At 46.5% G+C, this 27,866-nt stretch overlaps 1 protein-coding gene across 1 annotated transcript; it reads right to left on the reverse strand.

The window, feature by feature from the left end:
- On the reverse strand, positions 1-27,866 carry LOC115083148 (zinc finger protein 154-like). Its single transcript, XM_029586956.1, is given in 8 exon segments — positions 1-526; positions 529-744; positions 1,145-1,457; positions 10,164-10,292; positions 16,521-16,599; positions 16,644-16,852; positions 26,351-26,845; positions 27,729-27,866. Coding segments are annotated over 8 exon segments (1,911 nt in total). The 3' UTR covers positions 1-194.

Here is a 27,866-nt window from a genome sequence, read left to right on the forward strand (position 1 = left end):
TTACTCAGCCATTGAACATAACTGGATATTCAGCAGCGGTAAGATAGATGGATAAGTCCTACTTATCCAGCTTTCTGACATCTGAATATCAACCTCCCTGATTCTTATAGCTTACTTGATAGAAATGGAGAAGTTTTATTGTTCTTGCATCCAGCTTTTTAATATCTTTATTAGGCCAATCTTCTATTCCAAAACTACATGAAAGCATGTGAACTGAATGTGACTCCTGTGCAACATTCCTGGTGGCTTGCAAGGTCTTCCTTGCTACTGAAGCTTTTACCACAGACCATACATGAAATTGGTTTCACTCCAGTGTGGATTCTCTGATGCCACAGGAGATGTCTCTTCCGACTGTAGCTTTTTCCACATTCAATACATTTAAATGGTTTTTCTCCAGTGTGGATACTCTGGTGCGATATAAAAGATGCCTTCCAACTGAAACTTTTACCACATTCAACACATTTAAATGGTTTTTCTCCGGTGTGGATTCTGTGATGCAATATGACAGATGTCTTCCGACTGTAGCTTTACCACATACAATACATTTAAATGGTTTTTCTCCAGTGTGGATTCTCTGATGCAATGTAAGAGTCATCTTCTGACTGAAGCTTTTATCACATTCAATACATTTAAATGGTTTTTCTCCAGTGTGGATTCTCTGGTGGATTATGAGTTTGCACTTCTTACTGAAGCTTTTACCACACTCAATGCATATAAATTGACTTTCTACTTTGGGGATTTCTTCTGTTCTGAGTCAACTGCCTTCCCACGGAAACTTTTTTCAGACTGAATACAAGACGACCGTCTCTCACCAGTAAGATTTTTTGTGTCTCCTGAAATAACTTCCTCTTCACATAAACCTTTATTGAATTCATTACTTGAAAATGCTCTCTCTCCTGCTTGGAATTTTCGTTGTCTTGTGAAGTTTCCTTTCTGATTGAAGTTTCTGTCACCATCAGTACTAATGAATAATTCTTCTCTCTGTATTTCTTGGTTTATTATTAGGTCTTGCGTTTGAATGATGTTTCCTCCACTTTCAGAACATGAAAATGTTCTCTCTTCGGGCTCCATTTTCTGGTGATGTAATAAAGAGAACTCAGAACTGTAAGATTCCCATCTTGAGGGCAATGAGAGGGTCTCTTACCTGTGTGCGTTCTTTGGTGTATTACTAAGGATTCCCTGCAAGAAAAGGTTTTCTTGCATTCAATACAAGTGAAAGTGCTCCCTTCAGTGTGGATTCTCTGGTGTAATTTCAGGGTTAACTTCTGTTTGCATGGAAAAGGTCTCTCTCCTGGGTGACTCCTCTGGTGCAATACAAAATGACATTTTCTATTGAAGTTTTTCCCACAAGTGTCACAGTGAAAGGATTTCTTCCATTCCTCCTCTTTCTGCTGGAGGTCAGAAGTTATTTGATCATTTTTATTAATCTGGAACGGTCTCTCTACTCTCAGGTCTATCTGGTGGAGGTCAGAAGTTAATTGATCACTGTTATTACTCTGGAAATGTCTCTCTGCTCTCAGATTTCTCATGCGGTATTCAAAACTCATTTGATCACTGTTATTACTTTGGAAGGGATTCTCTCTTCTCAGGTGTCCCTGGTGCTCAGGGATGTCTGTGAACTCCCTGTCACTTCTCTCACAAGCAGTGACTCCATCCGGTGACTCTTCTGCAAAGTCTTGCTGCTTCTTCTGTGATTCCTGCTGTCTTTCCTAATATCTCCTCCCTCAGTCCTCTGGCAAGATTCTCACAGAAATTTCCTGATTGTTTGGTGTAAGTGCCAATACTATAGGGTGTTCTTCTCGAGCCTCCTCCCTCTTCTCTTCCTGTATGACTTATTGTCTGCTGGATATAAAAAGAAGGAATTAATCATGTGACAGTGACAATGGCATGGAAAGCTATCAATGACCTGGGATGAGATGTTTTGAAGGATCACACAATGGAACGCATGGGATCTCTGATAGTAGAAAATTCTGTGACTTAGCAAAAGCTTTAGGGACGCCTCTGAAAACTCCTGTGTGATGTCTTTATAGAAATATTCAGAGAAGTTAAGAAAATCAGTGGGTTCTCTTTCCCATACTGTGTGGATACAGAAATAAAGCTGATGCAATACAGGAACTTTGAGATCACCCAAGGTGCCCTCTTTAGGATTCCTGTAGGTCTGGTTCCTCTGGGCTTATCTACTATTTATTTAATAACATTTATGATCTGCTTATAGCAGATCTGCCAAACTAAACATTATAATAACAAATTTAAATAATAATCATTGACCATTAATTTAGAGATATAAAAACAAGCAGGGAATCACAAAATAAATGGAACATCTACTCCTACAAGCAAGTGTTGCTTACTGTAAACGGTATTTTCACATAGATAGCTGGATGAATCAGCCATGCTGTCTGTCTGAAACAACTCCCGGTGGCCCTGAGGCAGGAACTTCTGTAGAATGCTCAGAAGCTGTGTTCCTGCACGCCTACATGGCCCCCTTCCCGTACAACTGCCTGGGTCGCCTCAGTTGGTTTGGAAAAGCATGGATAAGCAGCGAACCGCAATAAAGAAGAAGTGCAGACAGAAAGACAGAGTCCGTCCAGGGAGGACAGAGGGGATGCATGGCTAACTCATCCTGCTATCTTCGGAAGAAACCCTCTGATTATGTAAGCAAACTTGCTTCCCCCCGCAGAGAGCAGGCTGAATTAGCCATGCGTCTGTGGGAGTCCCCAGCTAGAGAAGACGAAGCAACACTGTTTGTTTGTGTCTAAAGGTGTCAGTCTTATTTGGACGTGCTGATGATAGTCCATGTGCAGAGTATCTCTGTGATCGGTGGACATAATGCAGAATTTCTGGTCCCTTAGAGGCATCTGAACTCACTTGCTGTTAGAGACAGTAGTTCAGATGTGAAGGTATTGCAGCGAGGACCAGTAGTCAGTAGCTCTTGCTACTAGGACCTGAACCGGCACGTTGCACAGATGAGCAATTGAGGTAGCCACGGCTCTCGGGCGAGTGAATTCCGTAAACTTTGAGTCTAAGCGTTATGAGCGGGAAGAGACAGCAGAAATGAATACATTGGGTAAGCCAACTGGCTAATGTTTCGTTTGGCTTACCATAACCCTGGAGCATTTGGGTTGAAGGAGAGGAAGAGTTGCGACTGTCGGTTGGACAACTGAGTCCTTTGCTTATACTATGCTAGGGCTCTCTTGCAAATCTCGCGTATGTAGCAGACCTTCCCGTTTGGAGGCATGTGGCTTGGGAACGAAGGTTTGCAACGTTATTGTCGATTCAGATGAAAGAATGAGACCAACCTCAGAAGGAAGGTGAATGAATGAATCTGTAAAGTGCCTTTGTCATGGTAGAATTATATATAAGGTGGTAGTGTACTAGCGCTTGAAGCTTGCAGACTCGTCTTGCTGAGGTTATTGCTACTAGGAATAATACTTTCCACTTGATGAACTTCAATGAAGCTGTTTGCATGGTTCAAATGACGGAAGCATGAGCGATTCTAAAACCAGGTTTATTTCCCGGGATCACCAGGCATGATATCGGGAGAGGTGGGGGTGGAATCTCAATGCACCCCTCATGAAAGAGATGTGTGACATTGAATTTCCTTGGACTGAAGGATGGTACGCCGCTATAGTACTGAGGAGTACTCTGATGGATGAAACCACCAGCCCGAGACAATACATGTAGATATTTTAATAACTGCTTTGGTGAGGAATCCAAATGGATTGAGCAATACAGACATGCACCAATGAAGATATCTGTGCCATAGAGAGGAATATCGAGTAAGAAAAGGGAAGTGATTATCCCCTTGTACAGGTCCCTTGGTGAGGCCTCACCTGGAGTACTGGGCTCAGTTCTGGAGACCGTATCTCCGAAGGGACAGAGACAGGATGGAGGCGGCCCAGAGAAGGGCGACCAAAAAGGTGTATGGTCTTCATCCATGCCTTATGAGGAGAGATTGAAGAATCTAAATATGTACACCCTGGAGGAAAGGTGGAGGCAGGGGTGATATGATACAGACTTTCAGATACTTGAAAGGTTTTAATGATCCAAAGTCAACGACAAACCTTTTCCATTGCAAAAAAATCAGCAGAACAGGGGTCACGATTTGAAGCTCCAGGGAGGAAGACTCAGAACCAATGTCAGGAAGTATTTCTTCACGGAGAGGGTGGTGGATGCCTGGAACGCCCTTCCGGAGGAAGTAGTGAAGACCGGAAATGTGAAGGACTTCAAAGGGGCGTGGGATAAACACTGTGGATCCATAAAGTCTAGAGGGCGTGAATGAAGAGTGGGTGGCTCGCGCAGAATGACTGCTACTACCTGGACATAATACCCTTATTCAATAAACACACACACGGTTAATTGCGACTCCAACATTGCTCTAAGCTTCAAAGGCAAGAGAAATGTGGAAAAAAGGATTTGCATTCACAAAAAAAGCAGGGAGTGCTTGCTTGTTATGGCGGTTACTACCTGTTATTTCACTTTCAATGCATATCCAGCAATAGCTCCTCTGCTTCAAGGCAGGGGAGAAGTCTATACTTCACTTTCAATGCATATCCAGCATAGCTCGCTGCTTCAAACGGCAGGGGAATGAAGTAAAAGTCTGGATCTATACAGACAACAACCAACAAGGACTGAATTACATAGTCTGGGTAAACAAATAAGCATGGTGTAGCTTGCTATTTGCAGCGGTTACTACCCCTAATTAATTAAGCTAGATATTTCTCTTAGAGCAGTTCCAACACTGCTTTCTACATTAATGGTAGAGGGGAGGAAGGGAAATAGAACCAAAAGGTTACTAAGAGCCAGAGTAACAGATAAGTATGAGAAAACAAAAGGTGAGAAACTTGCTGGGCACGACTAGATGTGCCGTTTGGTCTTCTTTCTGCCGTCATTTCTATGTTTTCTTTCTTGTGGACAGCCTTCCTGGAGGAGATGAGGAATCTTGAATCTCTGCCGGAATAGGAAGATGACTCAGCACTTCCCTTTCAATCTCCATGCCGTCAAATGAAGCGAGTCCTGCATGGGATGAAGTAGGTCCCATCCTCTTGTGTATGAGGCCCACTCTGTTTTGTAGGGGGACTGGGTGGCTGTACAGAGAGATGTATGAGGTAGGCATACCACAGGTTGCCTGGACCATGCCGGCGTTACAAGGATGAGATCTGAGTTGTCCTTTGATGCACTTTTGGAATTAACCTGACTTATCAGCGGAATCATGGGTGGGGAACACATAGAACAGGATTCCCCTTCCATGGAAGTAGAAAGCATCCTGAGCTACTACTCTCTGATCGTTCAGGTACAGAGAGCAAATTTTGGCAGCTTTGTGTTGTTTTTAGTTGCGAAAAGATCCATGTGGGGTGTCTCCCATCTCCTAAAGAGGGACTGTGCTACATCCTGGTGGAGTTCCCACTCGTGGGAATGAAAGATTCTGCTGAGCCTGTAGGCTTCTGTGTTCTCGATTCCCAATAGGTAGGTTGCCTGTAACCAAATGGAGTGTGCCAGTGCCCACTCCAGGATTAGGACCGATTTCCTGCAAAAGTATCCTGGAACCAGACATGCCTTCTTTGTTCATATAAAACATGGCCACTTGATTGTCTGTATAGACCATGACCGTTTCCCCTCTAGTAGATGTGAGATAGTATGGTTGGCGTTCCTTGTAGTATCACAGCTCCAGCAGGTTTAATTGGAAAGTTTTCTCATTGGGGGACCAAATACCTTTCGTCTTGTAGTGCAAGATATGCACACTCCATCTCTTTGTGGATGCATCTGTAGTCAGGACAACCTGATGTGTCGGGTTCTGGAAAGGCACTCCCGACTGTATGGTCCAAGTGATCAGGCCACTAGTCCACATTCCAAGATTCATTGCTGAGTCATGGCCACTTTCTATGACATGGGATGTGTACTGAGACCCACCGAGACTTAAGTCCCCATTGAATTCAGCGCATTGTAGGTGAGTATGCGGGAAGACTACATACATCGCCGCAGCCATATGCCCAAAACGGTGAGAATCTGCGAGGCTGTGTGGGTTGAATGATATCCTTCAATGTCGAGGCTAGATCCCAAAAGTCCTGAATCCAGTCTGCAGGGAGGAAGGCTTTGCAAAGTCCCATATTTTATGAAGGGCTTGAGAGGGGTCGAGATTGGACTTCTTGTAATTTATGACGAAGCCCAGATTTTCTAGACAGGTATAGGTCCTAGTCTGATAGGTGCAGAGTAGTTTCTTGATTGGGGGCCATGAGCAGCCAATCGTCAGGTAGGGGAAAGGCCTTTATTTCCTTCTTGCGAAGGTGGGTCACAGCTACTGCTAAGCAGTTTTGTGAATACTCTGGGCGCTGAAGATAAGTCAAATGGTAGGACCTTGTATGATAGTGTTGAGTGTTCACTTGGAAACAAGAATAGCGCTAGGAAGAAGGGTGGCATTGGAACGTGTACATATGCATCCTTCAGGTCCAAGGAGCACATCCAGCATTGGGTTGCAGAAAAGGTAGAATGGATTTGAGAGAAGTCATCTTGAATTTCTCCCATAGAATGAATTGTTTGAGGCTCAGAGGTCCTTTCGCTCTTTTTGGGAATGAGGAATTATGGGAATAAAATCCCTGATGTTGCTGACATCAAGGCACAAGCTGGATCGCCTGTTGATGAAGAACAATTGGACTTCCTGTTGGAGAAGGATGTCGCTCCTTTCTCCTCCACAGGGTGGAGCAAGGTGGGGTAATGCCAGAACCTTTTGAAAATTCAGGCAGTTATCCATTCTGCATGAACTCTGAGAACCCAAAAATCCGATGCTATCTGGCCCCAAGCTTGAGAAAAAGGAGTGAGGCAGCCGCCAATCACCCCTTGTAGCTGGGGCTGAGCGAAATTTTAAAAGCTGCTATGCTTTTTTGGCCAACATTTTGCGCCGGCTTCTGAGTGCGCTGGGTCCTGCCCCATCCCCGTAGTTGGGCTTGCTGCAGCTGTTGCTGGTAGGGCGGGGTTTGGTAGGATGAGAATAGCCTGTAAGTATGCCTTGGATAGAAAGGTTTTTCTATGCTGGATAACACCACCTAGTGGATGCCCTGCCTCCTCAGATGACATGAGCGAGGAAACTGTGGCACTTTGCTCCTTGAGTTGCAAAATGTTTCTCCCAAAGCTGGTCTCCAAATAGGTTGTCACCCTTGCATGGGAGATCTGCCAGCTTTTTGTGTACATCACAAATCGTTGCTCGCCCTAGCCAGGCTATTCTTCTGACCGCAATGGATACCACTGAAGTGCAAGTTGACATCTTGAAGGCCTCATAGATGGTGCAATGTAAGTGACGTCAAGCTTTCTTCCCTTGTCCATTATTACTTGATTTTGTGATTGATCACCCGTGGCCTGATTCCCCTCTGATTTCAGTCCCTGAAGGCATTCATACAGATACTGTGAAATATAAAATTGATGCTGAATTTTTGCATTAAGCATAGCACCTTGGAATACCTTCTTGGCAAAATTGTTGTGGTATTGGCTATCTTTGCCTGGGAGCATGTTGGAATAGAGCCTGGTTTTCTTGGCCTGCTTCATGGCAGATTCTACTACCACGGACACATGGGGTAACAGGACTGGTCCATAATGTAGAGAATTTCTCATTTTAAATTTCAAGTCCGACTTTCTGGATGTGGCAGGCACAGAAAAGGGTGACTCCTATGACTTATCCATGACTGCATCCAGGACAGAGTGGGAAGGGAGTGCTGTCAGCTCCGAAAGGATATAAAACATTTTTAGGATCCCATGAACTTCAAATCTAGGATCTGGTAAACCCTTTGGTTTCCATTTTTAAGAAGGTTTCCAACCTTTTCAATAAACGTAGAATACAACAGGTCCTCAGGAGGAGAAGTGATTTGTGTGGATCCTCTGGGGGATATTAGGGTATGCCCATAGACGAACCTGGAGAGAGCGGAGAGGAGGTATGCCGGTTCATGGTCTGGTCTGAAGCTGGCCTCATTTCACCAAGTGCCTAGTCTTCTTCCGACATGTCTTGGAGGGGAGAAGAAGGAATGGAATGAGGCCTCTTCTGATGGACTAGAGGGTGGCTCCAGCTGTCGACCCAACTCCAAAGAGTCAAAGAAAGGTCTGGAGGATTCATGTCATTTGTGACATGGCATGTGAGGCCACACCCTGCATGTGATGGGGGGGTTGATGTAGTTTCCTTCTTCTTGTTTTTAGGTGGTGAAAAACCATGGACTGTCTCCAGACTGTCGGTCCTCATAGCCCTAGAAGTAGGAGCCTCTGATTGAACGATAAAGGGGTCCAGATGCCTCATATTCCCATTGTGAGATTTTAGCCGTTTTCCTGACTGTTCCTGGGACATCAGTAACTTCTTTTTTTTGTGTTAAAATGGTTGAGAGTTCTGTGTTGACACTACCCCTGTCCAAGGCTAAAGAGGAATGTCCAGATATGTGAAGAACATTTACCTCAGAAGCCTCTAAGCCCTCCAGCTCACTGGGGGTGCTTAGCATTTGGGGGTCTCTTCTAGGTGGGTCCTAGGAGCTCTCAGTGACTGATATCTGAGATGTCTTGCACTTTTCCGTCAGGTGCGTTGAGTAAACATGGTGAGATTTACTCTTAGCTTTACCTCCCGTGAGGGGCTTTCCTGCCAACACGTGCTTTGAGCTTGATTGTGTTGATGTAGTGGAGGTCGACGCCTACTTATTTATTTATTTATTTAAAGATTTTTTTATACCGATTTTCCTACATAAAATGCATATCAAACCGGTTTACAATAAAACAGAATGAGCAGGAAGTAAAATTCCTTCAGGTGTTTCTTGTTGTGGTGACTGACGCTGTGCCTTGGTAGTCGTGTGTCGGTTCATGCTGTACATTGTGCTTCATGCGTTGTCATTGCGCTGGTCACCCTGCTTTGATGATGAATGGGTCAACGCAGTTGATGCAGGTTGCTTTTTTTTCATCTGCGCCATAACACTCGATGCACTAGGGCTTTGTCACCTGTGCCCTTACCTCCCGACTCCTTAGGGGCTTGTACTTAGTCTCTTCTTGGAGGACAGCTCTAAGGACGATGCTTGTCTTTACTCTTCCAGTCTCCTGGGCTCCCTACCTGCAGAAGAGTGTCTGGAGCGGCGAGTAGGGGCGTAGGAGCCCGAAGAGGCTCCTTTCATTTCCCGGAATCTGGTGTATCTTGGCGGTCCGCTGTCACTGGGCCGGCAGGATGCCTGATCATGGTCCGGCCCCAGGCATAAGTAGAAGTAATTATGCCCATCAGTGACTGACAATTTTACCACATTGACAAGATTTAAAACCTGGGGTCTTTGGTGCCATGATAGCACTGAAAAGTGCTGTTTGGGGGTTCACCGAGGTGAAGTTAGTGAAGAAAGAGGAAAAACTTGAAGAAAAAGATGAAATGCGCACGAGAGAGGAGCCCGCGTCCGGTAGCTGTATGGGAAAATACAGAACTGAGGCGATGCAGGCAGTCGCGCAGGAAGGGGCCACACAGGCGCACGGGAGCACAGTTCTGACCATTCTAAGAGAAGGTCCTGCCTCGGGGCCCATCAGGAGACATCCCAGACAGACAGCATGGCTAATTCAAGCCTGCTATCTGTGGGAAAACTGGCTCTTAAGACAATCAGTCACTGTAATTTGGTTCGCACTGCGTCCTGTTTACAACAGAGTTGCATGGAGAAACCAGAAAGGCATCAGTAACTGATCAGATAAATTCCTGATCATCGAGCCCTCTCAAAGCTTCATTAGGAAGAAAGAGAGGCCCTGAATCTAGAGTTCCCATCCTTTTCAGTCTTCTTGGAATGAAAGAAAAGGGATTTACCAGAAGTGCGAGAACTCAGACTCCCCAAAACTCCATTCGAGCGAAACCACCAGGAGTCACAAAAATTGCCCCCTGGAAAAAGGACTGTGAAACAGGTTTCTTGTCTTCTGGCAAATGAGGGAGCACGGAAACAAATTCCCCACTCGTGGAACCAAGGGATACATGCTGGTTAGGGGGTCAACCTTGTTTAGAATTATATCCTGGAGAACAGCACTTCGAGGGGAAAGAAGAGAGAAATCAACCACTAGGTTTCCCCTCAGAGAACCATAAAACCAGCACCTGTGGAATCAGAAGAAACACCAGACTCGCCATTCTGGCCTATAGCAAAGGTTCATTAAGGCCAGCCTCCTGACAGATTTGCCCTCCTGGGCCATACCAAAATTTCATCAAGGCCAGCCACCTCACTCTCATAGTGACCCAACCATGTATGAAGCATCTGATCGGGTCCCTTGTTGAAAATGTAGGAAGCCTGCATCATCAGGAAGACCAGCTTGTCTATTTGGACCTGACAAACCACAGAGACTTCATACAAACATGACCCCTTGCTAACTAGAAGGAAGTGGAAGAGGGAAATAGAGTTTTGGACTGCCCTCTGTTCTATGATTGAGGCCTGTTACAGAGATACCAAACATCAATGCGCGGGTCCTTTAGCCCAATGCAAAACCTCAGAATCATTTTGTATGTGTAGATACCCTATTCAAGTATCAAGACTCAAGTCGGTTCCCCCAACAGAGAAGTCATTATCACTGTGAGCACACCGGGGACTTGCCATACTGGGTCAGACCAAGGGTCCATTAAGCCCAGTATCCTGTTTCCAATAGTGGCCAATCCAAGTCATAAGTACCTGGCAAGTACTCACACATTAAATACATCTCAAGCTATTATTGCTTACTAATTAATAACAGTTTATGGATTTTTCCTCTAGGAACTTATCCAAACCTTTTTTAAACCCAGTTACACTAAGTACCGTAACCATATCGTCTGGCAATGAATTCCAGAGCTTAACTATGAGCTGAATGAAACATTTTCTTCGATTTGTTTTAAATGAGTTACTTGCTAACTTTGTGGAGTGCCCCCTAATCCTTCTACTATTTGACAGAGTAAATAACCGATTTACATTAAACTGTTCAATGATTTTGTAGACCTCTATCATTTCCCCCTTCGTGGCTCTTCCTCTAAACTGAACAGCCCTAACCTCTTCAGCCTTTCCTCATAGGGGAATCGTTCCATGCTCTTTATTCCAATCGCCCTTCTCTGTACCTTCTTCATCGCAACTATATTTCTTTTGAGCTGCACCGGTCCAAGTACAGATCCCTGAGGCACTCCACTGTTTACCCTTTTCCACTGAGAAAATTGACCATTTAATCCCGCTCTCTGTTTCCTGTCTTTTAACCAGTTTGTAATCTGCAAAAGGACATCGCCTCCTATCTAATTTTTTGGTTTACCTGCAGCATCATTATGCCCCTCAGCCATTAAGAGAAAAAAAAAAAAACTTCCTTTCCACAGCATGGAGCCTCACTACTGGCACCTCTTGCAGTGTCCGTGCTGTCAGCCCCACACAAATTAAAAAAAAAAAAAAAAAAAAAAAGCGAGCACCATCCTCTCACCACAAAGTTGTCCTACCAACATGCCCTTCCGCAGTTGGGGCTCTGGGATACAGAACCACTGCCACATGAAGCTCCGGCTTGGTCTAGGTCCCCGGCTGCTCTCACGGAGACGGCCCAGAGAAGAGCGACCAAAATAGTATGCGGTCTGTATCGGAAGACCTAAGAGGAGAGGCTGAAGGATCCAAACATGCATACCCTGGAAGAGAAGGGGCAGGGGAGATAGGATATGGACGTCAGGTACATAAAAGGTTTTAATGATGCATGATCCTCGAACCTGATGTGGGCAAGGAAACTGTCATTAAATGAAACTGGTAGGGATGAATTGGAAGAAACGACAGGAAATATTTATTCATGGAGAAGGGTGGTGGATGCCTGGAATGCCCTTCCAGAGGAGGAGGTGAAGATGAAAACAGTCAAAGAATTCAAAGGGGCATGGGATAAACACTGTAGATCCCTAAAGGCTGGAGGCTACATGGGGGTAACCTGCACGGAGCGGCAGTTACTACCACACGAAACTTGCCGCGCAGGCCGAACGGATCATTTGCTCTTTTGCTGCTGTCGTTCCTATGTTTCAGCAGCGTGAAAATCATTGTCCAAAATATATCTTAATTGGCAAAGAAGTCACAATTTGAGGTAGCCTCTGACTTTAATACTGACTGAATCTGAAATCTAAAATGTAAACAAGTATCAAAAAATCAAAACCCACATTTTTTGTATTGGTTTTAAATTGAATCGGGTTCCCATTTATTGTCATAGGACAAGAGATTAAATCAAAATTAGGCGCATGATGAAGTCCGAGGTACACTGCTTCGGTTTTTAAGAAATTAAGCATTAAATTGTCAAACGTGCATCCTGAAATAACAGTAAGACAATGCCTAATAAAACCCATCACCACTGCTATCTCTTCTCTGACAGGGAAACTTCATATCATCTCCATATCTCCTGAACTCTATCCCACGCTGGTCAATCAATAACCAAAGTTGCTGGAGAGAGGCATTCAAGAGAGCGGCAGACAATAGAGACCCCGCATTGTGAGCCACAGCATTCGGGCTTCTCTCATTCATCCATACTCACTGATTCCTCTCACTTAAGTAAGACTGGAACCACTGATAGACCCCCGGCTGACGTCCATGGTCTCTAGGACGAAGGGGTGGGTGGTTTAATGTGAAACTTATAAGCTGAGGGGCAGAGAGGATGAACAGAGGTGGAAAGCAAATTCTGGCAGAAAATCACTGACTTTCTCTTGTTTTTTATTGGTTGTAACCAACACTGATAAATTCCCAGGGAAAATAAAATGAAAATAGAAAACCAAGTCCCTCTCTAGATCAGAGAACTGGTGGGAGGAAGGGAGGGTGGAAGGGTCAGTGGCTGATTTATAGGGGAGGAAACCAGGAAGACGTGAACGATGGCCCAATGGTCCAGATAACCCTGCTCCCATCTTAAGAAGGTGCACGGGGCTGGGACAGGCCTGGATTAGCTGGAAAGCAGGGACGGGTTTAGTTTTTTCCTGCCCCTTGCACTCTTGGTGCGGTCGTTCCCCCACCCCCATGGAGGGTCCGACCACAGGGCACAGAAGGTCTAAGGGACACAGCCCCCAGGGTTTCCTACAGCAGAGGAGGGCTAATGCTGCAGCCCAAAACAGAAACTTCTGAAGCTTCCTGGCAAACCCTGCCACCTTTTCCACTGTATCATAGCTTAGGGGCTGTGCCCACACTCGCTTCACTCACCAGCCTGCCAGGGGGCTCTAGGGGTTCGTGCCTAGGTGGAAAATACAAAGAACGGCAGGGTAGGGAAGTGACACTAAATGAAAGGAAGGGCAGAGAGCGAGGGTTAGAGAAGTCTCACCCCACCCCACCCCCCTTGACTGAGTGAGTGTGGATGTTAAGGGAACCCCTCCCAAAACAAGAGCAAGCGATAATTGCTTGGCAGCGTCAGAAAGTGGGTTGAGGACTCCATCAGCTGGATGTGTACATTTTCGGGCCCTCGGATTTGCTATGTTGGGGGCAGGTCTCTGTCTCTCCCTCTCTGTGTGTGGGCACTGGTCCTCCCTACCCCTCAGCTGTGTATGTGAGTGACAAGGCGAGATGAGTGGCGGATGTGTGTGGAGGAGGGGGAGACCCACCTTTTATGTTCTACTAACCCTCCCTCCCTCTCCTCTGTGAGCGTGGGGATGGGATTGTGTCTGCACGTGCAGTTTCACCCTCTCCCACTGCACTCCCTCCCTCCTCCATGTGCGCATGTGTTGGGGGGAAGCCGAGAGCGAGGGCGGGTGCGTGTGTGTGTTGTGGGATGTAACTTTCCCCTTGCAATCTCCACCACATGTACACGGGGGCGAGGAGGAGTCTGTGTGTTTAGTATGGGGCCGGTGTGAGTGATATTACAGATGAATTGTATGGAAAGAAGGACGCTGGGTGGGTGGGTCCTCTCCCCCTCACCTTCCCCAGATGTGTGTGAGACACAGGGGGGTTGATGTGAGGGTCTGGTGTGTATCGGGGAGTGACTGAAGGTGTACGGGGGGGGGGGGGGGGAGGGAGCGAGTGCAGGGCTGTGTACAGGTGGGAGTGAATGGGAGCGCCTGCGTGCGGGCGATGGGCTGCAGGGGTGTACGCGTGAATTTGCAGGTGCATTTGTGGGGTGGATGCACGTGTGCGCGCGCACTTGCTCGCAGGGGGGTGGATGTATGGTGTGTGTGGCTGCATGGTGTGGGGGGTGCATGCATATGAAACCGCACCAGCTCTTCTTCTGCTGGTGGGGATCCAGGAAAAAACACCCCCCCACCACTTTTCTTCTCCTGGTGCTGCTGGTTTTTCTCCCTTGCTACCTGCTCCATTGATGGCGCCGTGGCTGCAGTGATTGTCCCCCGTGCTGTGAGTGTCCTTGCCCCTCCTTTGCTGCCTATAGCCCCTCTTCCTGCTTTGGGTGATGTTCAGATGCGACGTAATGATTCCTGAAGCCCTAGTAATCTTATAATATATTGAGACAATAAAATAGGTTTCCCAATCTTACTTGTGTCTGTTACGCTCCTGCCCACAAGAAGCATGGGCAGACTCTTACCTTGTTACAGCCACAGCCAGCCGGGCTGCTTCTTTCTCCCTGAATCAGCTGGGGCCGTTCCTACAGCTCTTGCCATGCGGTCTGCTCCTCGGCTGCTGTCTCTGCCTTTCCCCGACGTGCTGCTGCGATCCCGGGACCTTCAGCGAGCAGGCCGTCTCTCCCAGTGCCTGCTTCAGCCCGGGTCCTTGCCTGGCTGGGAAGCCGTCCCTGCCAGTGCCTGCACTCTTACCTCTGCTTCTGGGGCTGTCTTCACGGCATGGAGCCGTTCCTGCAGTCAGCCCTTCCCCCCGCTTCCTCTGCAGCCTGCTACAGCTCCCTGCTCGTCATGCAGCCAGCACTTCTCTCTCTCTGCTTCAGTCCTGGTGGCTGGGAGCCGCTCCAGCGACCTGCATTCACCCAGCTCCAGTCCAGGGCTGCTCCGCGGCTTCCTTGGGCCCTCCACGTGGCTGAGGACACCACCAGCTTACAGCTCTTCTCTCCAGCCTCCTAGGGTGCGAGTGCATGCCTCTTTGCTCCTCTTCAAGGGCCAGCCAGGTGTGGCCCCCTGCTGACCCCTCCCTGGGCGTTGTCCACCTCAGCTCTACTAAAGGGCTCAGCTTTCATTGTGTCTTTGCCTTTGCAAGGAGTTGGTCACTCCTGAGATCCTCGTTCCAGGAGATGCCTTGTATCCCAGCCTTCTGCAAGGTCCAGTGTTCCATGTTCCCTGTTGAAGCTTCTTGTCAAGTCGTTCCAGTCCTGATGTCTTCAGTGTTCCAGTCCTGATGTTTGCCTGCCGTTCCAGTCTCAAGGTCTGTCTCTTGTTCCAGTCCTGATGTTCCTGATGTCCATGTTCCAGCCCAGAGGTGTGTCTCCTATTCCAGTATATGTGTTCCAGTCCTGATGTTCCTGATATCCTTGTTCCTGATCCTGATGCCTAACCTGCCTTGTGCTGCCAGGAGTGCAGCGTATTCTCGCCTTGTGCTGCCAGGAGTGCAGCGAACCTGCTTCCTCTTTCCTGTGCTCTCCCGCTCTCTGCATGGTCCGCGACCAGCCTTCCAGGGCTGAGTAGGGCGCGCATGGGACAGGGTGGCCTGAGTAGGGCGCCCTGAGGGTCAGTGCCCATGTCTACCTTCAGCCTTCGTTCCTGCATCCACGTCTATGCATCCTGCACCTCGTTCCTGAGTCCACGTATTTGCCTGAGTCCACGTCTAAGGATCCTGCATCTATGCCTGAGTCCACGTCTATGGATCCTGCACCTCGTCCTGAGTCCACGTCTATGCCCGAGTCTACGTCGTTCCTGAGTCTCGTCTGAATCCATGTTCCAGTCTTCACTGTCCTGGCCTCCATCTGGCCTGCTGCTTCGTGCCGTACCCTGCGGCAGGTCCGAAAGGGCTGGGAACGGTCGGAGGACTGTTCACAAGACCAACATTGCGTTGTTGGGTCTTCCGAAGCGCGCAGGTCCAGAGGAGGGCCTGTCAGCCAGTCTTCACTCCAGCCCTGCTCCCGTCCAGCCCATGCTCGGGCATGCCACGCCTCCCGCGGCACTTCTTCAGAGCCCTCTGGGGTCGAGCCGTGGCCCAAGGACACACATCACCCAGGAGTGGGATCGCTCTCCTAGCGCTCCACAACAGTGTCTGTAGAAATTGTTTTGCTTTTACTGGTTGAGGAAAAGGGACCTCAGGTATCAGCACAGGGAGGAGATCTCAGGGATGGAGGGAGAGGGAAAGAGTATGAGAAGACCAGGGATGGGGTGAGAATAAGGAGAGAGGATTAAGGACAGGAGATTAGAAAGTTTGAAAAGGAGGGGGAGGTTTGGAAATCTAGGATGGGGGAAGAGGAGGAAGGAGAAGAGAGGAGGATGGAGTAAGAGGGATTTCAGAGATGACTATTTGGGATCAGGAGGAGGGGAGAGGTAGGAAGGAGAGAAGAGGAGGTTCCATTACCTGCAGACAGAATCTGAGATCAAGGGAGGGAGATCCAAATTGCTATTGCTGTAGTGGGGAGTGGGAGAGTAGCCCAGAAAAGAGAAGGAGATACTCCATGCCACAGGAGACGGAGGGCTCTGGGGATACACTGGGCTGCTTCATTCTTACAGCATCAGTGATCAGCTGCCAATTTCTTATCAGGGGGTTCACCCCAGCTCTGTCTGCCTCAATCCCGTCCTTCCTGTCCCTACACAAGAGAGGGGGGAAATCCAGGGCTGTGTGCCCATTTACAGTGAGGCGCTGACCCAATGACATTTAGTAAAACATCCTCTGTGTATACTAGAAATGCAGATAATGCAATCCTTACCTAGACCTAGAGAGCTCAGGGTCTCATAATTCTCCTTCATCACCTCCCTGTAAAGCTCCTTCTGCTCTTCATCTAAATACCCCCACTCCTCCTGGGAGAAAGAGACAGAGATGTCCTCAAACGTCACCAGCATCTGAAACACAAACCAGAAACACGTGGAGGGGCTCAGCTGGCTTTAATCCCATAACATTTTATCATGGAAGAGGGGACACCAGGACCCCTCATCCCCAGGAACTGCCAGACTTGTTCCCCTGGACTCAGTTTCCTTTCTGGACCTCGGGGTTTACAAGTCTAATCCCAGAGACCCAGAATATCAAACGTCTCTGCCTGGATAAATCAGTGAACAATAAACCCCAAGATCTAACAGAGCATTATCCAGAACATCAGGAACATCTGATTCTGTCACATCAGGAGAGCTCACTGTGCTCTCATCCTCCTGGCTTGCTCAGCTTGATGGACTCTTGGTCTGACCCAGTAATGCATGTTCTTATGTTCTTAACGTTCCCTTCTCATTTCCAACCACGAAGCTCCATAATAATCCAAACAGCCAATAACACCAGTGTGGCTGTTGCCTGAACATCTCGCCTCCTAGCTTCCTGTGGCCTTGTTGGAAGGTACCAATCTGCATACTAACCCAATCAATACGAGGAGTGCACAGCCTGCCAAATGGACTGAACTAGATGGTTGCCTGTATTTATACCATGTAAGTTACTCAGTATGAACCCATTCTTGTACATTTAACACCATTCTCTGCAATTATATATACTCTGTATACATCAGTAAGTATTATTTAATAAGTTTTATATATTATGAATGATCCTGGCGCACATATCATCATTTCTTTGTTATTACACAACTAACTTCTCCATGTATGGACTATAACTCTGGGTAGAAATTAAAGAGAATAGGTCCGCGAACATTTGGGAGATTGAAAAGGGATCCACGTTCCCAAAAGTGTTGGGAACTCCTGGTCTAGGGTCTGGCAGCTAAGATTTACTGATAAAAAATGCAGAGTTATGAATGTAAAATGCAAAAACCAAAAGGGAGAGAGAGCACTGGGGGTGAAATTCTTCTAAGAACAAAAGAGCAGGATCTGGGGGGCGATTGTATTTGATGATCTTAAAGTGGCCAAAAAGGTGGATAAAGCAACAGCAAAAGCCAGAAAGATGCACAGGGAGAGGAAATAAAGGAGGTGACATTGCCGCTGTATTCGTCCCTGGTGAGACCTCATTTGGAATATTGTGTACAATTTTGGAGACCGCACCTTCAAAGGATAACCCGTTGGATTCGGTCCAGAGGAAGGCTACTAAAATGATCTGTGATCTTCGTTCTGAAGATCTAAACATGTACATCCTATAGGAAAAGTGATGTAGAGGCGATATGACAGAAACATTTAAATACCTGCAAGATTTCCATGCATAGGAGGAGGCTATAGAACAAGGGGTCATGGGATGAGGGTGAAAGGGGGGAGGATTCAGGAGTAAAGAGCAAGTTTGCTTACCGTAAACAGTGTTTTCCGTAGATAGCAGATGAATTAGCCATGCTGTATGGGTACGTCCTCCATGCCACTAGGTGGCAGAGCTCTCAAAGTCTATCAAAGACTTTTAGCTAGGCGCTCCCTCCCTCCTGTATCCTGACAGGACTACATCAGGCTCCTCAGTCAGTATCAAAGCAAGGTAGGTATGTTAGAACTGTCTGGGGAGGCGGGTGGGTCAGCATGGCTAATTCATCTGCTATCTACGGAAAACACCGTTTACGGTAAGCAAACTTGCTCTTTTCACGTAGATAAGCAGCTGAATTAGCCATGCTGTCATGGGAGTCCCCAGCTGACGTATTGAGCTAGTGTTATTGAATTTTTTTTTTGCTCAATACGAAATAGTGGCAGACAGTTCCTATGAAGGCTGTATTTTGTTTGGAATTTGCACTTCTGTAGGATAGTCCGTTCCAAAGGGAATCATCCGCCTTCTGTTTGTGTAAACACTAGCGGGATTGAAAAAAAACAAACAAACATGTTTAGCAGTGATCGTGTCGTCGCTTCACAGATGCCCATGAAAGTACTTGATGGATAGAGAGGCAATTGAGGTTGTCGTCTCCTGCACATGATGTGTCCCGAGTGTCGCAGATAGCGTTTGCGACTTTCTAGTATCGCTGAAAAGGATATAATTGGGTATCTCTTTGGATGAAGTTTATGTCATCATTGGACACCCTTGTGCGATGGGATTGACGAAGAAAAACAGTTGGGTGATAGAGTGCACTTATAGTAGTTTGCTAGTGCATGAGTTCAATCAAAGGTATCCCCACTTCTCCTGATTGTTAATTGTAGGTTTGCATGGAACATGGGTAAGGTAAGGGTTTGGTTAATGCAGGAACTGGATATTACCGGCTGTAGAACACTGCGGGTAAGTGTGCAAGGTCACCGCATCGTGGTGAAATTGAAAATAAAGAGGGTAGTGAACCCATGCTTGTAACTCAGTTGGTTTCCTTGCAGGAGTTAAAGAGTCAAAGAAAAGCACCTTCCAGGAGAGGTACGAAGGATGAAAGCATTAGCTATTCAAGAGCCATTCAAGAGCCATGGTAATGTGCATAGCACCGGTGGTTTTGTAAGGTGGATGTAGATGCAATAGGCTCTTATTAAATAATGCCCGACTCTGGCCGAGTTTCGCTCTCTTACATAGAGCTGCCTCAGGGGCAATCGAATAAAGCAGGACTGAGGATATGCCTGCAGGGCCAATGTCACAGTACCATATATAGGCTGACCTAGTGCCTGCGAAAACTGCAAATTATAGTTCATCTAAAACCAACAAACATTCATACGTATGAATGTTTGTTGGTTGACGGCGTTGACAACAGATCTCGCTTGGACTACTATTGATGACGGCGAACACAATTGGTTTGGTGAGAAGTTGTCATGAATCTGATAAAAGTCCAGCTGGGATTTCATCTTGAGTATTATAGTTGAGCCTTCAGATTGGTTTCCTAAAGGGTGGAAACTTCTTCTAAAGGTAAGTAGGTTGTCTCGGTCTCTTTGATGCCCCCCCATCACCGTTCCCTGCAACGGAATTTCAGCGCCAGGAGTGTTGCTGGTGTGAATTTGATAAAGGTAAGAAACAAACAATTTGCTTTCTTATAAGGGCGAATTTTTAAATTGTTTGCTGTTTACCCATTGGTAACTTGTTTTCATGTCTAAATTCTGGTCTAAACAATTGGGAGGTCAGGATAGGGTTAATTCAACAAGCCTGTTGGAATGAGTTCTCTCTTTGCACCTGCCAGCTGTGCAGTTAGTTTGCCTCTGGTTTGTTATAAATCAGGTATATTTAGAGAAGCTGCTTGTGTCTTATCAGTTCTCTCCCCTTTCCCTGTTGTCAGTGTCCCTCCTTTTCCAGATGGTGTTTAGCTTAAGCCCGTTCCTGTATTACCCCAGAGAAATCCCTACACTAAGAAAACTCGGGGAACGCCGTAGATATAGAAGTAAAGAAAGATGAAGTGTTTCTGGCTTTCACAGCTGTTTGCACTCCAGCAGTTAATGTTGCATTAGGGGTCCCTTGTTTCTTTTTTCTTTGTTCTTATCTTTGTTTTTTCCAGTGTAGTTTTTTTTCTATGATTAGTTTTTGCACACCTTTTTTTCTCCCCTTGTGTCTTTTCTGTCCCGTTCTCTTGATTTCACTCCTGCCCCCCACCACTTTTGTTGAGAAGGAATCTCTGTGTATGTGTCTGTCTGTGCCTATCTTTTTTTTTCCTTTTCCCCCCCCCCCACTGCCTGGTTTGTTTATTTTGTGACAGGCTGCTGAGTGCTGGAGTCTTCCCTGTTCTGTGTGTTTCTAATTAGTTTTGTTCGTTTACCTTTGGTGCTGTAAAATCTCCTGGCTCTTCATGAGCTCCGGCAGTTTAACACTGCATGTTAAAAACTTTCTGTGTGTTGAGCTGTTGGAGTGCCCATTTGCTGGGTACTGTAGTGGCAGGTTCGCCAGGTCGAGAAGTAGCAGCAGCCTAGTGGTTAGAGCAGTGGGCTACGCACCAGGAGACCAGGGTTCGAGTCCCGATGTTGCTCGTTGTGACCCTGGGCAAGTCACTTTACCCTCCATTGCCTCAGGTACAAAACTTAGATTGTAAGCCCTCTGGGGATAGGGAAATACCTACAGTACCTGAATGTAAACCGGTGTGATATCTCAGATCGAATGTCGGTATGTAAAAATAAATAAATAAATACATGCATCTCTGGAGTGATCGAGAAATGAGTGGTATTGCAGGGATTGCCTAAAATATGTATTGTGAGCAATCGATGAGAAAGAGCCTGGAGTCTGAGCGAGCTCGGGGAAACGGAACAAAGTTCTTCAATTCTTTTTTTTTTTTTTTTTTAAATAGTGTTGCAAGAGGTCCACTGTAGTGAGACGACTTAGTGAGACTATTTCTTAAGTTACCTTTGTATTTCGTTACCCTTTGGGGAGTGAAAATAATGTTAAGTTCGTCTGGTCTGGAATCATGAATTTCGGGCAAATAAGTTGTTTGAAGCAAGATGGATATTCGGTGACAGTGATTCAGTATCTGAACTGCCCGTTCGTAGAGGTTCCATGAAGCGGAGCCTTTGTTATGGAGAGAGAACACTGGAAATTGGATTCCGTCTGAATTACGATTATGTTTCCCTTGTAGGGAATCATGAAGGTTTTGTGCCGTGTTTGCAATTTTTTTTTTTTTTTTAATGAAGTCGACAGAGCTTGTTTGAAATTCATTCAGAAGCTGTAGTGAGCATTAGTTGTGCTTGGGGCCGCAGTGCAAGCTGTGGATATGCAGGCACGTATGCGGATCTGCGCAGATGGGTGCCTTATGAGTCCCAGACTTGGTGAACTGTCAGTCACTGCAGTAGTGTGAAATAGAGTAGTAGACCATGTGGAGAAAATGTTTCCTCGGACGAGGGAGGAAAGCTTTACCATGAGGTACGTGATGCCGGTTCCCATGAATGCAGTTTGAAGAGCCTGCAATATTGACTTTGGTTTGTTTTTTTTTTTTTTTTTTTTTTTTTTTTTTTTTAGAGTCCTAGATGGTCTAGGCAAGAACCGTTTGTAAAGAAAGCCCTTTAGTAGCATTGGAGTGGACAGCACTAGGGGTCTATCGTCTAGATAGGGAAGCGTTAGTCCCTTTGACGAGAAACGGTGCGGCACCATCAGTGCATTGAAACTGTAGAGGTAGCATCAGGTACTGGGGGGTGCATCTATATGTGACATAGAACTTTGCCTTCGACAGTTTATTGTTCCTATGTAACTCTTGAAGATTAATATATTAATCTTCAATAATATATTGAAGATTAATATATTAAGGTTATTATAGTTAATGAAGTTAGTATATTTCCCTTGTATTCCGTTATTTTATTATTTGTAAAGCCTGTTACTGGTAAATGTAAAGACTGTTTCTGATATTTGTTCTACTGTTTAAACCGTTATATGTAAAGCCTGTTGCTAATTTGTTTCCCTGTAAACCGAAGTGATGTATAACTATACGTACCTCGGTATAAAAGAATCTATAAATAAATAAATATATGTAGGCGTATGCCTGTGTGAAAGGCAGTGCAATCTCTGGAATGAAGGACGGAAGAATTGATTTGAGAGAGTCATTCTGGATGTATTAGTATTATTATTTTTGTATTCTTTTGATTTCCAAAACCGATAGGGGTTTTGGGGGTTGAGGATCCATAGGATGTCGAAGGTGGTGAGGTGTCCTAGTGTGCTGATGTGGTGCGTGTTGTTGATCAGCTTGCTGACTCAATGGGAGATAAGACAGAGGCATATAGGAGGAGTAAGCCTTGAAGGGCATGTCATCTTTCTTTCTCTTTTTTTTTTTTTTTGATCCTCGGTAGACAGCAAAGGCTGAATTCTGATGTTATGATAAGATGGACGTTGAAAGATGATATGAAAGGAACTAATGTTTTTTTTTTTGGGGGGGGGGGTGGCGTTGTTTTTTTTTTCTGAGGCTTTTTGATCGTATCAGTGGATTGAATTTCGAATAAAGTATCTGGACGACCTGGGAAATATGCCCAGTTGTCGTGGAAAACTTTGTCTATGATGGCGCTAGCACTCAACCATAGAAGGTGTTTGGCTGCCAAGGTATTTGCTGAAGTCTTAGAAGAGATTCTCAAGCTTCGTAGAAAAAAGGGGAATCAGGAAGTGTCACCAGCTTTTTTTTCCGAGGTGAAGGTGTCGAGGCAAGGCTGGTTGGAAATGTGTTCCTAGAGCCTGTTGATTATCAAGGTATGTGCAATGCAATTGGTGGTTGCATGCAGGGTGTAAGCCTCTCCGATAAAAAAAAAAGAGGCAAACTCATTTTAAGTCGGCCATTGATTTGTTCTCCGTTGGTGTTGTATTGGAATGGATCCTGGAACATGAGACCTTTGCATCGTCGGTTCTGGTCTTCCGAAGTGATGTGGAAGGGGAACGGCAGTATGGAAAAACACATTTTTCATTTGAACTTTAAGCCGATGCTAGGAAAAAATGCATAGTATTCCATCCTTCTTGGTCAAGGTAGTGTTGGAGTTGCACTTGAAGCAGAGGGAGTACTAGTCTGTGAGCTTATATTCCCCCAATCAGTGATTTAAACAAAAATTTTATTTATTTATTTATTATTTAATTAATTAATTTTTGCTATTGCCTATTTTATGGCTGTAGCGTTGGTTGGGCATACGTTCGTGCTATCATGCGTGTGCATTGCAGCTGCAATGCAATCCGTTGTGTGGATGACTCGACGTGGCAACGGTTGCTGCTTTTTTTTTTTTTTTGCGCCGAACGCCATGGTCTTGTTAGGCGTTTGGTGTGCATAAGCGCATCTACGCACTCAGCGTTCCTGTAAATGCTGTGGTGCGCCACGCGCCCTGCGCAGACAATTCTGTGCGGTCGGCGTCTGTGCCGATGCCCGTGGAGGTCCCAGCGCCGTCGGCGATGCTCCGGTGCACCCATGCAGATGCGTTGGTGCGTGTCTGGTACCCGTGCCTATGTGCAGCATGTCCGGCGCCTGTGTGCGTCCGGCGCTCGTTCCCATAGACTGGTTTGCGTCAATGGGCAGGCCGGGGTGGTCGAGGCCTGCATAGAGGCCATGGCGTAGCAGGCACTGGAACTTTGGTGTAGCAGCGTGTGCGCACGTTGACATGTCGGTCCCTGAGTTGAGTTCTCAGCAAGTCTGCACGCTGTTGTTTGTTTATTTATTTTTAAAGCCCATGTTGGGCTGTCGCCGTGGTGCGTCTGGCTTTGGGAGCGCATAGGCACCTCCCTAACCGCTGCTGTCTGGCGGCGAACTCCTTGCCCCTGATGTGTTTAACTCAGCCGATGCGCAGGCGGAGGCGGCTGGGCGCCAGTGAATCAGTGGCAGCGGCCTGGTGTTGATGCGCCGTCCTACGCGTCCAGGCGCCGATTCATTTAACTGGGTGCCAATGTGCCGATTCACTTGGTTGGGTGTCGATGCACCGACTCATCTGCGCAGGTGACGACTCATCTGCGCGGGCACTGGCTGGCTCGCCGGCGGGCATGGCCGTGCTTCGACGCGCCGGCGTATCCATTTCCCCTTCTTAACAGGCATTAATGCCAGGGGAGCTCGACTCGGTGCCTGTCCACGAGGCTACCGAGGAGGTCAGGCAGAAAAAGGGGCGCATGGCCCGATGGAAGTCCCTGGAGTCAGGGGATTTCCAAATTTCTGCCACAATGGAGGTGAAGCCTCAGCGCTGGAATCAGGTTCCTGTTTAATTGCCATGAGTCAACCGACTGTGGCGTTAGAGCCCCTCCCCCGGGTGTCACTCGGTGCCGGCCCCAGGTGAACCGTGAGGCATACCGAGAGGTGGAAAATCAATAGACTAGAGGGGGGGAGGGGATGCCCCGAGATATTTATCTCGTGAGGGCAAGTCATCTGAGGCATTTTTTTTTTTTTTAATTTCCTTCTTCTCTTCTTTCTTCTGATTTTTTGATAGGCAGAGATTATTAGTTGTTTGTTTTATGAAGGAAGAAGGGAGAGCTCCGCGCACGCAGTTGCATGAAAAACATTTTGACTAAGGTACCTGAGGTAATCCTGTCAGGATACAGGAGGGAGGAAGTACCTAGCTAAAAGTCTTTGATAGACTTTGAGAGCTCCGCCACCTAGTGGCGTGGAGGACTTACCCATACAGCATGGCCAATTCAGCTGCTTATCTATGTGAAAATATTTCTTTACAGAGAGGGTGGTGGATGCATGGAACACCCTCCGAATGGAAGTGGTGGAGAGAAAAACATTTTAATTCAAGAAATCATGAAATAAGCACACGGGATCTCTGAGGGAGTGATGGGAATTGTAAAGCTAAGTTATTTGGGTGGATGGGCAGACGAGAGAGTCCTATCGGTCCTTTTCTGCCATCATATTTCTATGAGATCAGAGCACCAAGGGAATTAGTATAGAGAGAGAAGAGAAGCGGGTCTAGGACAGAGCCCCGAGGTAACCAAGTGATAGAGGGATGGCAGCCGAGGAGGATCCACCAGAAGACATTAAACGTGCAATGAGAGAGGTAAGAAGAGAACCAAGACAGGAGGGAGACCTGAAATCCCAGTGAGGACAGAGCATCAAGGAGGAGATTGTGATCAACAGAGTCAGAGCAGGAGACAGATCGAGGAGGATAAGGACTGAGGGAAGGCCTTTGGGTTTAGCCATGAACAGGTCCTTGGAGACACTGGCAGGAGCTGTTTCTGGGGAATGTAAAGGACAAAAACCAGACTGGAGTGGATTGGGAATGGCTTGAGATGAAAGAATCAAGGTAGAGGCGGTGAACAGCAAGTTCAAGTAGTTTGGAAGTGAAAGGGAGGAGGGAGGAGGAAGCCGGGACGATATTTGGCAGGACAGGTAAGGAGCAGCGAGGGTTTCTGAGGAGTGAGGAGATCACAGCGCGTTTCAAAGCAGCAGGAACAGTAACAGTGGAAAGTGACAGATTGAGGATGGGACAGATACAGCTCAGGAGCTGGTGGCAATGGGGTTAGAGGAGCAAGTACTGCAGTGGTGGCTAACTCTGGTCCCCGAGAGCCACAAACAGGCCAGGTTTTCAGGATATCCACCATGAATATGCATGAGATAGATCTGCATACAATGGATGCAGTGCATACAAATCTATCCCATGCATATTCATGGTGGATATCCTGAAAACCAGGCCCGTTTGTGGCTCTCCAGGACTGGAATTGGCCACCCCTGAAGCAGTGAGTTTGAAGGAGGAGAGAAGATGGGCAGCCCCCGTCACTGTGATTTCAGTAAAGGAATAGAGGGTGGCGGGGGAAGGGAGGGGGTAGAGGTGACCTGGCTGGGAACTCAAGGCTAAAAATGACCAAGGTTTAGAAATTTGTTTTTGGGCTCAACTTCTTATTCCTCAATTTGTGGATCAGCAACAAGAGACAAAAGATCTTTATACATTTAATATTCATTAAAATAAAAACATTGGTTAATTAGAAAAAGATTATTTAGATATTTGCAAAGCCTCCCCTAAATAATTATTAATCATCTCCCCTGGTGAAATATTCTCTCTTGGGAAAGTTGATAATTCTAAAATATTTTTCTTTTGACAACATTTTCCAAATTCTTAATTTTCCTTCTAACAAACTTTATCCTGAATGGACAAAGGAGAATAAATGAGTACATTTCCTACCTTGCTCTCTAGTGCCTGCAGCCGTTTAGCAAAAGCAGAGATTTTCTTCTCCTGGGTCAATGACAGCAGCTCCAGCGAGGAGATTTGCCTTTGAATTCTTTCCAACTTGCTGCCAATTGTCGCTTCCATCCGCACCAGAAACATCCACAAAGAGTCCAAAGTTCTGGGCTGCAGTGGATTTGAGATGGGGGACACAGCCACACCTGTAATATTTTCTGATCTTGGGGGATCAGCCAGGGGCTTCAGCAAGGAAGGATCTGGCTCTGAAAAAGGCAGAACTCCCAATGCCATCTTCATGACCTTCTTGGACTGCTCTGGGAGAGGTGTTTGCGCTACAGACTGTGAGCACTCAATCATGGCACATTTGTTCCCCAGCACTGAAGTCCCAGAACTGACAAAACCATCCATCGGTCCAACAGGAACATCCATAAGAGACTGGCAAGATTTAGACTTTCCCTTTCTATTTGATGTAGTCAGCTTCAGAGACAGATCGGGCTGAGGATGAGAGAAGGAGAGAATCTGGAGAGTTAATTCCCTCCTGTACCGGGCACTCTGGGAAGTAACACAAAACCCTGCAGAAAACACTCTCAGCACTTTTGTATCAAACCCATCACACCTAAACAGCACTAACACCTAAAATTCACACAGCAACAATCTAATCTAGGAAACAACAAAACTGTAAATAAGGTAATATTCCCTATATCAGCTAAATAATGAACTTTTTATAATATGTGAATTAGAGATGTTTTTAAATAAATAAAACAATTTCTATTCCCTACTGGAAAACAAAACAAGCTGGACTGATACAAATCTTACACAAAACTGAATGCTAGCAGAATCCCTCACCTCAGTCCCACATGGAATATAGACAGACCCTCACGAAATACAGGATAAGGGAATATCAAATTGAAAAAAAAAAGTAATGCAAATTATAAAATAACAATAGTAAAGTAAAATTACAGGTTACAGAGAGCACAAAGGTAAATCTCAGGTTTCTGTGTGCAAGTAAAATTGTGAGCTTTGAGAGGAGTCTCTTGCAGGCTAACTCCCCTCTACTCTTTTTACAGGGTGGTGCTTAGCGCCCCCCCATTAAAGCTTTGACCCCTAAATCTTAACATTTCAATGCTCAAGTTTTTGAAAACCAAATGTATGGGAAACCTAAGTGCAGCAATCAGAGCAGCTCATAAAGGGGAGCTGAATGCAGGGCGGGGAGGCTGCTGAGAGTCAGAATCAGAGACCTGAGCCCGCTTTGCTTTCCCTCCCCTGCCCCCTGTGCAGAGCCCCCTGCCTGGAGCTCCTCACACTCAGCGCTGCTGCTTCTGCTAGAAAATGTCACAGGGACACCGGGAAGAGAACAGGCTGGAAAGGCACCGCTTACCCTCCGGGGCTGAGCTTCACTGCAATCGCTAAAAAAAAAATCACCACTCTGCGACTGCGGGTGGAGCCCTGCTGCCGAAGAGTCATCATTCTGCGACAACTTGTGGAGCTGCTGCTGCTGCTGCCGAAGAGTCATCAT

This window comes from Rhinatrema bivittatum, chromosome 2 (assembly GCF_901001135.1).
Source record: "Rhinatrema bivittatum chromosome 2, aRhiBiv1.1, whole genome shotgun sequence".
Lineage (NCBI taxonomy): Eukaryota > Metazoa > Chordata > Amphibia > Gymnophiona > Rhinatrematidae > Rhinatrema > Rhinatrema bivittatum.